General features: G+C 39.4%; 1 protein-coding gene across 5 annotated transcripts in view; it reads left to right on the top strand.

Moving 5' to 3' along the window:
• The window catches only part of LOC124151408, a 460,916-nt gene that overhangs the window by 8,466 nt on the left and 436,386 nt on the right, over positions 1–16,064 (top strand). For 2 of the 5 annotated variants that reach the window (XM_048390969.1, XM_048390974.1), the window contains 9 exons: positions 316–394; positions 589–638; positions 1,294–1,357; positions 1,899–2,083; positions 2,642–2,702; positions 2,927–3,030; positions 3,732–3,795; positions 4,363–4,419; positions 6,673–8,417. In XM_048390969.1, the coding sequence (XP_048246926.1) occupies positions 316–394; positions 589–638; positions 1,294–1,357; positions 1,899–2,083; positions 2,642–2,702; positions 2,927–3,030; positions 3,732–3,795; positions 4,363–4,419; positions 6,673–7,358 (1,350 nt within the window). In that variant the 3' untranslated portion in view covers positions 7,359–8,417. Of the gene's footprint in view, positions 1–315; positions 395–588; positions 639–1,293; positions 1,358–1,898; positions 2,084–2,641; positions 2,703–2,926; positions 3,031–3,731; positions 3,796–4,362; positions 4,420–6,672; positions 8,418–16,064 lie in introns of those variants that run through there. The other 3 variants (XM_048390970.1, XM_048390971.1, XM_048390973.1) reach the window with 3 other exon arrangements.

The raw sequence follows: 16,064 nt of genomic DNA on the forward strand, positions 1-16,064 counted from the left end.
CTTCTTGATTGTCCGCTCAAAGTGCATGGTCTCGAGCTTGGTTTAGCAGTGATCTACTTGTCAGTTGCATTAGTTTAGGGAGGAAGATATTCAGTAACATTTTCTGCCGAATCAAACACCAGTACCACCGTGTTACGACAAGGGGCATACATTGGGTAACTTTTGGGAATTGCATCCGGCTTCCCAGCCTTTTAACGTGATACGTTGCACACATGATGTTGATCATGGAGAAACGATTCATTGCACACAGAGTTTACATAGTGGTACATTTCGACATGGACCGTGTTAAATAAACTCTTTTAAGATTGAAACTAGTTTCAGGAGCCCCTGGAGGATATCCACACTGAAGACAGGCTGGAACTCCAGGACACAGATGTTGGCGAAGCAGAGAGTCGTAAGTATCTATATCACCAACCCATAACAGCTAGTTTTGCTATCATTAACGAACAATTGAAATCAACATTCTATATTTCTCAAATGTAGTGTCGGTGTTAATTTCAGCATACGAAACATGATATATTCAGTCAGTCACGTGAACACATATTCAAGGTTGTATGTACTCCAGTAATGCATGTGTTTCCTCTTCAGGAATGCAAGAGATTGAATCTCTCAATGAAGAATTGGACAGTTTAAAATTGGTAACCATTTACATATTCATATACTCTTGAAGATTTGTACAGAAATATCGAAACAACTAAGAATATCAGGTCTTTGAAAGGCATTTAGAAGAGATACACATAAGGAAGAGATACACAATTAATGAGATAACAATAGGTGGAAAATAACAAAGGGTACAAACTAGAAAGGGTAGCATCCATATTACTTATCTATTGACTTAAGCACTAGCTTCAATACCATCAGCGCTATTACTGTGAAGTGTTGGCTTCCATTGTCCATTGCTAATCACTTGTCAGCGCCAATCATCTGTTGGTATCCCTTGTTAGTTTCCACCTTTTGTTATCTTCTTAATTGTGTTGTCCTTACTTGTACACATATTATGCTCTCTGCCTCATGGCATTCATTCACCTGATGAAGGAGTAAGCATATACTCCGACACGTTGTGTTCCGCATAATAAAGAAGTTGACATCCATATATTCTCTTCCTTAACTAAGAATATGCTTTGGTCGTTTATTCAGACTGCAAATATTTCTTACTGTTTTAAATCATATACAAGCTTAACATTATCTTCAACTGATAATTGTGGAAAGATTAATACTATAACATGATCGAAACAATGATGGTGGTGACTTTAATGCTACTTCCACTGCTACTGCCAGTTCCTTTGGTTTCAGAACAGAGATTACAAAACGATACAACTCGACAAACTACAAACTGAGGGTTGGACACACGGCAAGTGTAAACTGATTTATGCTTATATCTACTCACCGCCAAAAGGGACGTGAACCATAAAAACCTATAGAGATGTGTGTACGTTAAGAAGAGATGTTCCCTGTGTGTACCAATTAATGACATAACTAACAATAGTCAAGTGTTACCGCAGCGTGACTTTATTCATATCACAATATCTTGCATATGATTTCCCAACTTTACACCTAATCCTACACGAGACAAATGGTGCATCTCGAGCCATGGATCTTTAGCGTCACATGTGATGCCTTCATGAGCGTCGGTTCACACAACATAACAGTATGTTCGTTTGTGCATCGAACTAATCAGATATCTCTTGAATATGAGTAAGTCTCCATCTATTAACTAACAATATGGTATTCGCGTCTTTTGGCGGTGGGTATATCAAAGTGGTATTTCACAAAATGCGTCCGATCATAAGTGTTACTCTTACATGGGCATAGCTTAGAGACGAATGTCTGATAACATAACGAAATTTACGATTGCGATAATCACACAAGTTAGATGTATAATATTTTGTATCCTCCAGTTGAGTGGCAGAACGCTGTTGACTACTTGATGGGGTACCCGGATGTCCTATCCCTGTTTAATGTGGAGCTACCAGGTCTTGACGGTGTTAGCAGTTCCCATCAAGAAGACCAAGATGAAAGCACCTTGCCAAGAAGAATTAAACACAGGCAAAGGACAGTATTCACGAAAGACTCAAAGCGAAAGGTAACAGTTATAACAGTCTTTTAAGGCGCTTCAATCAGTTCATACACATGCTCACATGTATTGTTCAGTTTGTCTGTTGTTTTACGATGCAGTAAGAAATATGTCAACTATATCATGGTGCCCGTCATGGCCGGTTACGGTGACACAAAGTCAACTCACCTCATGGGTGATGTTAGAAAAATAACAAGCGTTGGTATCACAGACAATCATCAGTATTATCTAAATGTAATGTACATAATGTAGTTCAAAGTTGTTTTACAAGATATAGCTCTCTCGAAGGAGAACATGCTGCAATATAACTGAAATAAATACTGCTCAAAGGGGAGTTAGGCCATATTTAATCACTCATTATCATTAGTAACATCATAGAGATAGTGTTTAATTTTGTCATTAGATTAAAACTACACGATTCCAAGTGTAAACGCGTGACACAAAGACCAGAGAATGTACAGATATGAAAATGTGTACGGTGTGCTAGAAGCGTCTTTTGTGATAACAAAACCAACCCACATTATAATTACCCTTGTATTTGTTTCAATGTCGCCTACCTAATTACAGTTCCCCGACACAACATCAAAACTGGCTGGAGTGAAAGGGGAAGGTCAATACACTGTGAAAGGTATGAACTGATGATTGTCAAAGCATTGAAGAAGTTTCATAACTGACTTGATTTGTATTACAACTAAAACCAAGTTAAATGTGGCTTCAATTGGATGTGATTAACCTGTATTTACAAATTCTTAAAATGGAAACAGAGTAAATTTGCCAAAAGTATATACGCCCTATACATCATTGTATCACCACGCACTGTCAATAACAAGTTCTATGTTGTGTAATCTACAGATGGGTGTCACATTCCCTACATACCTACAGGCCTGATGCATCAGTTGAGGAGGTACCAGCTGGGCTCCCTAAAGGACAGAGATTTAACTACACTCACATTGAAGGTATAAATTGGGACGAAAGGGGACATGGTCGCATGCTTATGAAATGGTCGGAATTGTACACTCGATTCTGGTTTGGGCAGAGATTTCTTATTAATGTGGAAGGCTTTTGTTGCTTTTATTTCATGTAAAAGTACTGTCGGAAATAGAAAAAAATCATTTGTGGCTTTTAAATCTTCGTGTTAATTGTCTTGTTTACCAGTCATGGCAATAAATCATGGCAGTTTTTACTGCCTATTGTTTGAAAAGGATAGACAACGAAAAGGAGAAAATGCAGATTTAGATTCTGAAGTCCTTAGAAACTATATTAAAATGAGATATAACATTATGTAAATTAGATGTTAGAAAGATAAAATAACATTTATTTGGAATATTATTGAATAAATTAGACATTTTTCCAAATGCAGATTTAGTTTTGTGCCCATAACAGACAAACTGATTCATTATTACCATTACATCAACTGACCCATGAATCCTATTGTTTAGTACTTTAAACCTTCCATTCTTCATTGCTTATATTTGGATCGCCGGTGTCTTACGGACAGTCGTTTATTGGTCTGATTCAATACAGAATCAGAATCAGGTGATTCAGGACATGGTCAGGGCGGTTGGTGTTTGATGACGTTCAAACTTGAATGTTATGACACTTTGTGAAGTTTCTCACTGGCTCTGAACGTCTTGACGTCGTCTTCTTTATCTTCTAGGTGATGACAGACGACGAGGAGCAACTCGCGTATCTGACGGCAAAGAATGACTCCTTGGAAAAAGGTTTGTAGATGTATAAAGCTGTACATTCTAGGAGTGTTGAAAACCAAAATATACCTTGAATAATTCTTTCACATGAAAGTTTGAAACATATATTTACGTGTATGTCGTGTTGATTTGTTTTAATAGTATTATCGTCATACTCACACGCCATGATTAGGAATGGACTTTGGGAATCAAACTCAATTGTTCTCTGTCAGTAAAGAATGTGAAATCCAGTTGGCTATCCTATTGCTAATTGTTGAATAGCCAAAACAGTATGCAGTATCGTATAGTATCATACAGTATCATGCAGGGCCTCATTTAACACAAAAAGCTAAGCGCTTCTGCAACAGTCGTGGTGAGTCATGTAACTGTTCAAGAGGTAAATATACGGAGATATTAAACCCCGGATTGTCGCAATCGTGAAAACATGATTAATTTTAATATTTAACTGCAAGGCTCGCGTAACAAGTTGAAGATATGCTTATCGGTTACTTCTTTTTAGTTGCTGATGAATGCAAACTTTGACATTATGAAAACAGAAAATATATAAACAAGGTATAAATATATTTAACTTTTATCTTTCAGATTTTGGAAGCACTGTACATATTGTTGGACTGGAATGCAGGCCTGCACCAATCTCATGTAAGTATTTCCAGGACTGAGTGAGTGAGAGAGTGAGTGAGTGAGTGAGTGAGTGAGTGAGTGAGTGGAGGCTCTCGGGTTATCGTATTCAACAGCTAGATTAATGTTTATATGAATTACATGTATATGTTAAAAGTGTTTATGTCTGAGCTAGTGTTGAATCAAATCTGTCTCTCGATCCATCACTGTTGTGGTAACTGCGTTAGATCGTCAAGTGAGACCCAACTGCTGTTACCTAAACGTTTTGTTCCTTGTCATCATGGTCAGTTAAGCCATGACTTTGCAGCTCGCCTTGTCAGCATGGGGTTATCTCAGGAGTGATTGGTCGATCGACGCTTACTCCGAATTGTCACCCGACCGCCCCTACTCGCATAATAAAGAAACGCAACACCAGCTTTATACTCACTTTAGTTTTACATACTCTCACTCCATCTATCAATACGCGACAGGATCGGACCGGCCAGGCTCGTCACTGAGTGGGGAACTAAGAACGATCGGGATTCGACCTGATAGACTGCAAAACAGCGCTCCCTTTTCCTAACGGTGGCGGTATCATTTGAAAGCGTTCGGGCCTGACCTTTCTTTGTCACATGTCATCATGGACCATTTTAGTTGATTAAGAACAATATTTGACCATGAATCTACGAACCGATTAAAGATGTCTTTTGATTAACTGGCGACAACAACAACGAACCTATCCCGAAATACCCTGCAACTGTCATCGCCCTCTTGATTTCCTGCTTGTTTATGCCAACATGGCGGCTTTCTTTCTCCATCGTGTTAAAGCTGTTAGCATCAATTTAAAGGTTGACTTTGTAATATGTTTCTCAGGTTTTGGAGATGCATGTTTAGCTTATAACACTATTACTTGGCACCAGTCCAGCCTCGAACGGTCGTGTGGTGAAACTGGTGTTTCGCATTCTCACACTGAATGTGTAATATTGACACTAAAACCTATGAGGTGTCTCAGCCATTACAGCTGTTGTTGGTGTCCTGAAAGATACACCCCACTCCAGGCGGGGACCTTTCTACTTTAATCTAATGTGTAGTTACTGAAACGGACATTAAGTATTAGCCAACATATTTCCTAATGACATTGCCTGTTACAAGTATCTCAAGGGCGTGAAAGTTTATTTAAGAAATTTATTCTTGATTTTGATTTCCATCGGAGGAAGTTGGGTAAAGTATACAGAAGCAGTTTGAATGTTAGATAGATCCTGAGAACAAACGAGTAACTGTCGGTTTGTGAGAAGTAATCTTTCTGTTGATCTGTACAAGGCTCTTTTGTTGGATCCTGAAAGAGAATTTTGAGAACATACTGATGGGGCTAATTAGAAATATAGCCCTGAACAATATAGGGTTGTTTAACTACTTTAGCATAAATACCGTCATAGTATGCCTGTTATTTTCTAAGTCTGAAAGATCATACAAATGTATTTGAAAATATTTAATTTGTTAATTACACACAACCTATTCAGATCTCCATGGCACGTTTAAACAATACAACTACACCAAAAATGTGTTATATTTAACTTCCTTCTCGTATTGTTCGGGAATCACTGAATCTCTATACCAATTCTTTTGTAAGTACAATTATACAATCATGAATCTTATTCAGTATACACTGGAATAATCAGAAAGCTGACGTTGTTGACGACATCAATCACTGACCAGCGCTTGTAAACATTCCGCGACACACAGACTGTGACGGTGTAACGGTGAAAGTGACTGAAGCGGACATAGAATATACCTGTTCATGCGGTTTATGTTGAACACAAAAATGTAAAAAATGTCCTAAAACACGATACTTTTCGGTTTATTTTTATCATGCTTTGTGAAAGATTCATTGAGAATCCACACACAAACACTTTTGTTGGGAAATTCACTCACTGAGGTCGTATTTCATACACGAACATCGTCCACCCACAACACACGTCTGGCAGATATCTGCACAATGGGGGAAAATCAATAGTATATCAAAAATTCTTTTACATTGCCTATTTCTGTGAATTATTCTATTTGTTTCTTAATGAAATGCATTTGAATTCTCGTAGTAATAGTTTTACATTGTAATAATCGCGCAGTTGTGGGAGATATTCTGTACTGATGAAAAACAGAGACGAACATTCAGCGCGCTGTTTGGAAACAAGCAAACAATCAGCCAATATTTTCAGTAAATCTCTTTCTGTGTCTCAGTTTGTAACAAACAGTGAAATAAACTTGCTACACAACAAACACAATGTTTATTTTCAGGTCCTAAACGTCACCTGGACGCGGCTCGGGCCAACACAGTCTGGTGCCACGTAACTACAGACGGTGAGCTGGTCAACTCGCGGCCCGACACACGGGATGAGGGGTGGAACAGGCTACAGAAGTACATAGGGACCTGTAGCTCCCCCATCCCCCTTCCTCCACCCCCCTCCACCCTCAACCCCCACCCCCACCCCACCACACCAACATACTGGGAGACAAAGACCAGGGTGCGGGTGGTGGGGGGAGTGCCGTGGTATGGACTGGAGATGGGGGTTGTGGAGGCAGGCCAGGTGGACAGTGAGTACCGTGTTTCTCTACAGCGTCGCTCCTGGTGTGTCCGTGTAGAGATCTGTGGCAGACACGGGGGGAGTATCTGTACCACGGTGTGGCGGGAGAAGGTGCAGGGCGAGTGTCACCAGAACACCATGTCCCGCACTCCCGGCACAAAGGCCACCCTCCACTATGGCGTGGTGCTGGATGTGGGGAGGGGGAGAGTGGCCTTCATTGACTTGGACAGGGGGATTGTTCTTGTCAAGTATGATGAGGTGTTCCGGGAACCTCTTGTCCCCATGTTTAGTGCTGGGGTCCCGGCATCTGGCTACACTGTGTCGATGAGTCTGATCAGCGGGGAGGACGTCGACATGACGGACACCAAGAGGGCCCTCGTCTACCAAGCGCTGAGATAGGAAATAAACTGGTTATGTAAAGTTGTCCGTGTAACTGAGAGATTTCTATCAACTGTTTCAATGACAGGCGGGGAAAGTGAGTGAAGCGGACATAGAAGTGTTCAGTTTGTGTTCTGTTTGTTGTGTACAAAATACAACCAAGTTCTTCACATGTCTGGTTTCACTACTTTCCTGGTTTCTCCTGGAGTTGGAAATTATTTTTAATACTCACAGTAATATTGTTATGGTGAAGTTATTCATGTAGTTGCTGAAATTATGTCACAGCAACAATTTTCTGAAATGTGATGTGAAACAGAAGTGAGTACATGGGCAAAATGTAAAAATTCTTTCAAAACAAGATTTCTTCTGCTAATATTGATTTAATACTATAAAATAATTGTTTTAAATCCCCACATGACTATTGTTACGATGAAACTATTGCTGTAGTTGCTAAACTTATGTCACAGCAACAACTTTCTGAAATGTGATGTGAAACAGAAGTGAGTACACAGACAAAATGTAAAAATTCTTTCAAAACAAGATTTCTTCTGCTGAGATTGTTATAATACTGTAACATAATTGTTTTGAATCCACATATGAATACTGTTTGGATGAAATTGTAGCTGTAGTATCTGAAATTATGCCCCAGCAACTTTGGATGAAATGTGATGTGACACAGAAGTGAATGTACAGACACTTGTATTGATTTAATAAATGTATTGCTGTAGTTGCTGAAATTATGCCAAAGTAACGAAATGATGAAATGTGTTTTAAAACTGTATTTACAAAATCAAAACAAGATTTCGTTCATATATCAAGACTTCAGATAAAAGGTTTGAATCTACCGTTGTATAGTGTTTATAGATATTTCTGTTGTTGCAATAGCTATGCCACACTGGTAACTAGGTGATATTTGATCCAAAAAAAAAACGCTAGTGCATACAAAATCACAGATATGTTTTAAAGACAGATTTTACTTTTCAAGATGTAATAATGTACCGTAAATGTTTTAAATACACAAATATGATTACAATTTTGCTACTTGAACTCTTAATCTCCTGAATAAAACACTTTCAGTTTTGTGATTTTAACGGTTTTTAATTTCACACCATTAACCTTCTACATTAAGTTTCCATGTTTGTTGTTTAACGCCACTCACCAATATTCCACCTGTATGACAGCAGTCTGTAAATAATCAAGTCTTGACCAAATAATCCAGTGATTGACATCTGTATAACAGCAGTCTGTAAATAATCAACTCTGGACCAAATAATCCAGTGATTGACATCTGTATAACAGCAGTCTGTAAATAATCAAGTCTGGACCAAACAATCCAGTGATTGACATCTGTATAAGAGCAGTCTGTAAATAATCAAGTCTGGACCAAACAATCCAGTGATTGACATGATGAGCATCGATGTTCGCAATTGAGATATGATGACATGTAAAAACCAAATCAGCGACTTTGACCAACATCTCTTTAGTCCCCTCTTGCGATAAGCATGGGTAGCTGAAGACCAATTCTAACCCGTATCTTCACAGTGGGAGACAAGCATGGGTTGCTGAAGATCAATTCTAACCCGTATCTTCATAGGGGGAGACAAGCATGGGTTGCTGAAGACCAATTCTAACCCGTATCTTCACAGGGGGAGACAAGCATGGGTTGCTGAAGACCAATTCTAACCCAGTTCTTCACAGTGGGAGACAAGCATGGGTTGCTGAAGACCAATTCTAACCCGTATCTTCACAGGGGGAGACAAGCATGGGTTGCTGAAGACCAATTCTAACCCAGATCTTCCCAGGGGGAGACAAGTATTGGACTCAACCAAAAAACGTCCTGGAATCTATACTTTACTAAGAAAGTATTATCCCAAATAAAACATTTTTACAAATTTTGACCAATTTCTAGATGGTATTGTGTGTTAATACCTTCAGCCATGGGAGCTGTCCCAATTTACACTTGTCAGAGGGGTACACAAAGTACGTGATCTAGACTACCAGTTTTCGGACTTTCATTTTTTGTGAAGGCCTCAGAGGCTGAGTGGGTTAGATCGCTGACTTTGTGTGCTGGCAAATTAGGTGCCTCACTCTGGCAGTGCGAGTTCAAATCCCGGATGCAACTCAACCCAACTAGTACTTGAATCTGTACTTTACTGAGAAATTGGTGAAAGGGTTGGCTTATCACGACGAAGAGCTGGGTTTGATTCTCCACATGGGTACAATGTGTGAAGCCCATTTCTAGCGTACCTTGCCTTGACATTGCTGGAATATTGCTAAAACAGCATAAAACCATACTCACTCACACATGATTATCATGACCAACCAGGACTCTCAAGGCTCTTCTGTAAGCCTTCTGAAAACTTATACATTCTGATATTGCTGGAAAGAAAATTAGAAGTATTCAAGGGTCAAATGTAATATCATCCTCACCAACAACATGTGCCTTCAGGAGGGTAGCACGTGCTCGCCTATTGCGCAAAGCTCTGACGCCATCCTAAAAATTAACTATGTTTGGAAGTTTGTTGTTTAAGGCCACACTCAGCAAATATCCCAGTCTGTAAATACTCTGGACCAGACAATCCAGTGATTGCCAAATTGGGATACGATGACATTCATCAACCAAGTCACATCCTGATCACCTGATCCGTTGCCTCTTACGACAAGCATGAGTTGCTGAAGACCCATTCTAACCCGGATCTTCACAAGGGGAGACAAGCATGGGTTGCTGAAGACCAATTTTTTCAAGGGTTTGGAAGTGTGTGCTTCTACCTCGTCATTACCAATTAATAATGAAAAGGGTTTAAGGATTGTGTTTAGATCCCTATAATCGCAAGTCGGGGGGGGGGGGGGGGGATTCCTGTTTAGAGTCAGAAAATTTGACTTTTAGTCAGGGAAAAAATTATACTCCGGAATAAGTAAGGGAGTGAATTGATATTCTGAAAAGAAGTCAGGAAAAGTTGCCCTTTGTCAGATAAAACTGGATTTTGTTGATCGACTGTGTATTTGTCTTTGTCTATTCTCTCCTGACTATTTACGTTGGCAAAAACGTTCCAGTGTTCAGTTTCAGTTCAAATGGGTGGAATGGGAGGACGGAGGTCATTAATCATCTAATGTATTGTGTTTGTGTATTAAGATACAGCAACAATGGAAATCTGTCAGGGAACTGAAAACTCGCTGTGGCTACCATGTACAAGCTTCGACATGCAGTAATAGAGACTGCAACCTCAAAACATTCCATGTTCTTTTTATGTCCAAAATGATGGAATGATGACTTCTTTGTGGTATTGAGTAGAGCTTGTAAACATCAATGTAAGAGAATAACCAGTCTTTATTACCAGTATTCACCAACACAGATTCCATTTGGCGTCAAGGGCAAAATAACTGTAAAAGATATACAAATGGACCACTGAAAATCAGAAGCAAAGTCATTATTCTGCTACCCGAGAACATACAAAAACAGTCTCAAACAATGTTATGTTTTTCCAGCATATTTTATTTCAATGTAAATAGCAAATGTACAGACATGATTCCATTGTAATAACAATACCACTGACACATGGATATGACATGGACTACAAAATATGTCGGACTGCTTGTGTCTTGAACCTATGGGCAGGAGAGACAACATACCACTAGTCTATGTGTACGATGGTGCCAGTCAGTTCAGCCGTGGCAGCCAACACATCAACTCATACTGACTGACAGGTGATCAAGTTAGGTGTGGCACACAAGTAGCCGGCACCATTGGGACGCAATGGCTGCATTCATTACTAAACGAGACTGTCACTTTGACATGTGAAATGCCCCTATCCAACCAGCTGAACGAACAAGGTCACTAAGAAACTGGTCATTTATTGGGGGAAGGGGGAAGGGGGATCATTGGACTATCATGGTTTACTAACCCACTATCCATTTTGTGCAACATCTTTTGGCAACACCCCCCACCCCCCACCCCCCCCCACCCCCACCCCCACACCTTCTCCTGAATTCACCCCTATAATAAATGACCATGACGAAATAAATTTCAAATTTATTTAAATTCTATGTTAAAAATTACAACCTGCCATATAGCTGTGATAAATTTGGCCAACTCCCCTCTTTCGCTGCATCATTTTGTCATGACACCCCAATCCCCATAATAAAAGACCAGTCACCACTAGTAATCCGGCCAAAATCACACAATTAAAGGCAGTTGTGTAATACAATGCAAACAAGAAAAAAACAGGTGACATGGAACACTACAATGGGGACAGGAGGGACGTAGATTTCAGCCTCCATATTCCTTCACTGCAATGTTGTAGACAATCTTGTAATGTGTTCATCAGCCAGGAGGGACGTAGATTTCAGCCTCCATATTCTTTCACTGCAATGTTGTAGACAATCTGGTGAGATGTCCATCTGCCAGGAGGGACTGCTAGAGAAGCTGGCATCTGTAAGTCAACCCTGTCCACGTGGATACCACAGCCTCCACATGCCATGTATTACAATGTACAGTGGAGCCAGGACTATACAACACCTACAAATGACTATTCTCTTATGTTATATGAACATGTGTACTGATTAAAAATAATTTTCTAATACTTCAGAGGACAAAAACTCCATAACCCATGAATTAAATCTTGAAAATGTCATCACAAAATGGTTTCCAGATTAGCAGGGTCCAGTCTTATGAGGTTGAGCTGTATCCAACACAAAATGATTTATGCAGAAAATAAGCACTGGTGGGATTGTCTGAGACCTTGTCAACTGACAATACATTTCATTTACCATTGTGATTTATTCAGTCACACAAACTACACCACAGTGTGTACACACACAAAAATATGAAAGCATTTATTGAAGCAACAATGAGACTTTATGTGATATCTATTGTACACATAAGATAAACCCTGTACACATACATACACATGACTTTACAAGCAGAATGTTTGGGGATACATTCATCTTTTTTATTGTTTCCATATGTCTCCTTGAGGAAAAGTAAAGAAAGATACAGAGCACACTAACATCTATTCCATATACTCTTTTTAAGCAAACATAAAATATACATTCACAGATGAGACACAAGAAAGGACAATCTTATTTACACTTGTTCAGTTTATTCTCAGTGGCCAATTTAGGTTCATTCAGAGCTGTTATAAAACTAGTTCTTAATCAAAATAGCTCACCAGCTTCAAATATTTCTGTGCCAACAGATACTAAACACAAATCAAAATTCCAACTTCATTCAATGCTGTCCCTACCATGTACAATCATTATCATTCAATGATGTCCCTACCATGTGCATTCATTATCATTCAATGCTGTCCCTACCATGTAGTCATTATCATTCAATGGTATCCCTACCATGTACAGTCATTATCATTCAATGCTGCCCCTACCATGTACAGTCATTATCATTCAATGCTGTCCCTACTATGTGCAGTCATTATCATTCAATGCTGTCCCTACCATGTACAGTCATTATCATTCAATGCTGTCCCTACCATATACAATCATTATCATTCAATGCTGTCCCTACCATGTACAATCATTATCATTCAATGCTGTCCCTACCATGTAGTCATTATCATTCAATGCTGTCTTTACCATGTGCATTCATTATCATTCAATGGTGTCCCTACCATGTACAATCCTTATCATTCAATGCTGTCCCTACCATGTACAATCATTATCATTCAATGCTGTCCCTACCATGTACAATCATTATCATTCAATGCTGTCCCTACCATGTACAGTCATTATCATTCAATGATGTCCCTACCATGTAGTCAATATCATTCAATGTTGTCCCTACCATGTACAGTCATTATCATTCAATGCTGTCCCTACCATGTACAATCATTATCATTCAATGCTGTCCCTACCATGTACAGTCATTATCATTCAATGTTGTCCCTACCATGTACAGTCATTATCATTCAATGTTGTCCCTACCATGTACAGTCATTATCATTCAATGCTGTCCCTACCATGTACAGTCATTATCATTCAATGCTGTCCCTACCATGTACAGTCATTATCATTCAATGCTGTCCCTACCATGTACAGTCATTATCATTCAATGCTGTCCCTACCATGTACAGTAATTATCATTCAATGCTGTCCCTACCATGTACAGTCATTACATTCAATGATGCCGCTACCACTTAGTCATTATCATTCAAAGTTGTCCCTACCATGTACAATCATTATCATTCAATGCTGTCCCTACCATGTACAATCATTATCATTCAATGCTGTCCCTACCATGTACAGTCATTATCATTCAATGCTGTCCCTACCATGTACAATCATTATCATTCAATTCTGTCCCTACCATGTACAGTCATTACATTCAATGCTGCCGCTACCACTTAGTCATTATCATTCAAAGTTGTCCCTACCATGTACAGTCATTATCATTCAATGTTGTCCCTACCATGTAGTCATTATCAATCAATGCTCTCCCTACCATGTACAGTCATTATCATTCAATGCTGTCCCTACCATGTCCCATCATTATCATTCAATGCTGTCCCTACCATGTACAATCATTATCATTGAATGCTGTCCCTACCATGTCCCATCATTATCATTCAATGTTGTCCCTACCATGTACAAATATTATCATTGAATGTTGTCCCTACCATGTCCCATCATTATCATTCAATGCTGTCCCTACCATGTACAGTCATTATCATTCAATGCTGTCCCTACCATGCCCCATCATTATCATTCAATGCTGTCCCTACCATGTAAAGTCATTATCACTCAATGCTGTCCCTACCATGTACAGTCATTATCATTCAATGCTGTCCCTACCATGTAAAGTCATTATCATTCAATGTTGTCCCTACCATGTACAATCATTATCATTGAATGCTGTCCCTACCATGTCCCATCCTTATCATTCAATGCTGTCCCTACCATGTACAGTCATTATCATTCAATGTTGTCCCTACCATGTACAGTCATTATCATTCAATGCTGTCCCTACCATGTACAGTCATTATCATTCAATGCTGTCCCTACCATGTACAATCATTATCATTCAATGCTGTCCCTACCATGTACAGTCATTATCATTCAATGCTGTCCCTACCATGTACAGTCATTATCATTCAATGCTGTCCCTACCATGTACAGTCATTATCATTCAATGCTGTCCCTACCATGTACAGTCATTACATTCAATGCTGCCCCTACCACTTAGTCATTATCATTCAAAGTTGTCCCTACCATGTACAATCATTATCATTCAATGCTGTCCCTACCATGTACAGTCATTATCACTCAATGCTGCCCCTACCACTTAGTCATTATCATTCAAAGTTGTCCCTACCATGTACAGTCATTATCATTCAATGTTGTCCCTACCATGTAGTCATTATCAATCAATGCTCTCCCTACCATGTACAGTCATTATCATTCAATGCTGTCCCTACCATGTCCCATCATTATCATTCAATGCTGTCCCTACCATGTACAATCATTATCATTCAATGCTGTCCCTACCATGTCCCATCTTTATCATTCAATGTTGTCCCTACCATGTACAAATATTATCATTGAATGCTGTCCCTACCATGTCAGATCATTATCATTCAATGCTGTCCCTACCATGTACAATCATTATCATTCAATGCTGTCCCTACCATGCCCCATCATTATCATTCAATGCTGTCCCTACCATGTAAAGTCATTATCACTCAATGCTGTCCCTACCATGTACAGTCATTATCATTCAATGCAGTCCCTACCATGTAAAGTCATTATCATTCAATGTTGTCCCTACCATGTACAATCATGATCATTGAATGCTGTCCCTACCATGTCCCATCATTATCATTCAATGCTGTCCCTACCATGTACAATCATTATCATTGAATGCTGTCCCTACCATGTACAATCATTATCATTCAATGCTGTCCCTACCATGTAAAGTCATTATCACTCAATGCTGTCCCTACCATGTACAATCATTATCACTCAATGCTGTCCCTACCATGTCCCATCATTATCATTCAATGCTGTCCCTACCATGTAAAGTCATTATCACTCAATGCTGTCCCTACCATGTCCCATCATTATCATTCAGTGCTGTCCCTACCATGTACAATCATTATCATTCAATGCTGTCCCTACCATGTCCCATCATTATCATTCAATGCTGTCCCTACCATGTAAAGTCATTATCACTCAATGCTGTCCCTACCATGTCCCATCATTTTCATTCAATGCTGTCCCTACCATGTAAAGTCATTATCACTCAATGCTGTCCCTACCATGTCCCATCATTATCATTCAATGCTGTCCCTACCATGTAAAGTCATTATCACTCAATGCTGTCCCTACCATGTAAAGTCATTATCATTCAATGCTGTCCCTACCATGTAAAGTCATTATCACTCAATGCTGTCCCTACCATGTAAAGTCATTATCACTCAATGATGTCCCTACCATGTAAAGTCATTATCACTCAATGCTGTCCCTACCATGTCCCATCATTATCATTCAATGCTGTCCCTACCATGAAAAGTCATTATCACTCAATGCTGCCCCTACCATGTAAAGTCATTATCACTCAATGCTGTCCCTACCATGTACAGTCATTATCACTCAATGCTGTCCCTACCATGTAAAGTCATTATCATTCAATGCTGTCCCTACCATGTAAAGTCATTATCATTCAATGCTGTCCCTACCATGTAAAGTCATTATCACTCAACGCTGTCCCTACCATGT

The sequence above is a fragment of the Haliotis rufescens genome, unplaced genomic scaffold (assembly GCF_023055435.1).
Source record: "Haliotis rufescens isolate VD_foot unplaced genomic scaffold, xgHalRufe1.0.p SCAF_9, whole genome shotgun sequence".
Taxonomy (NCBI): Eukaryota; Metazoa; Mollusca; class Gastropoda; order Lepetellida; family Haliotidae; genus Haliotis; species Haliotis rufescens.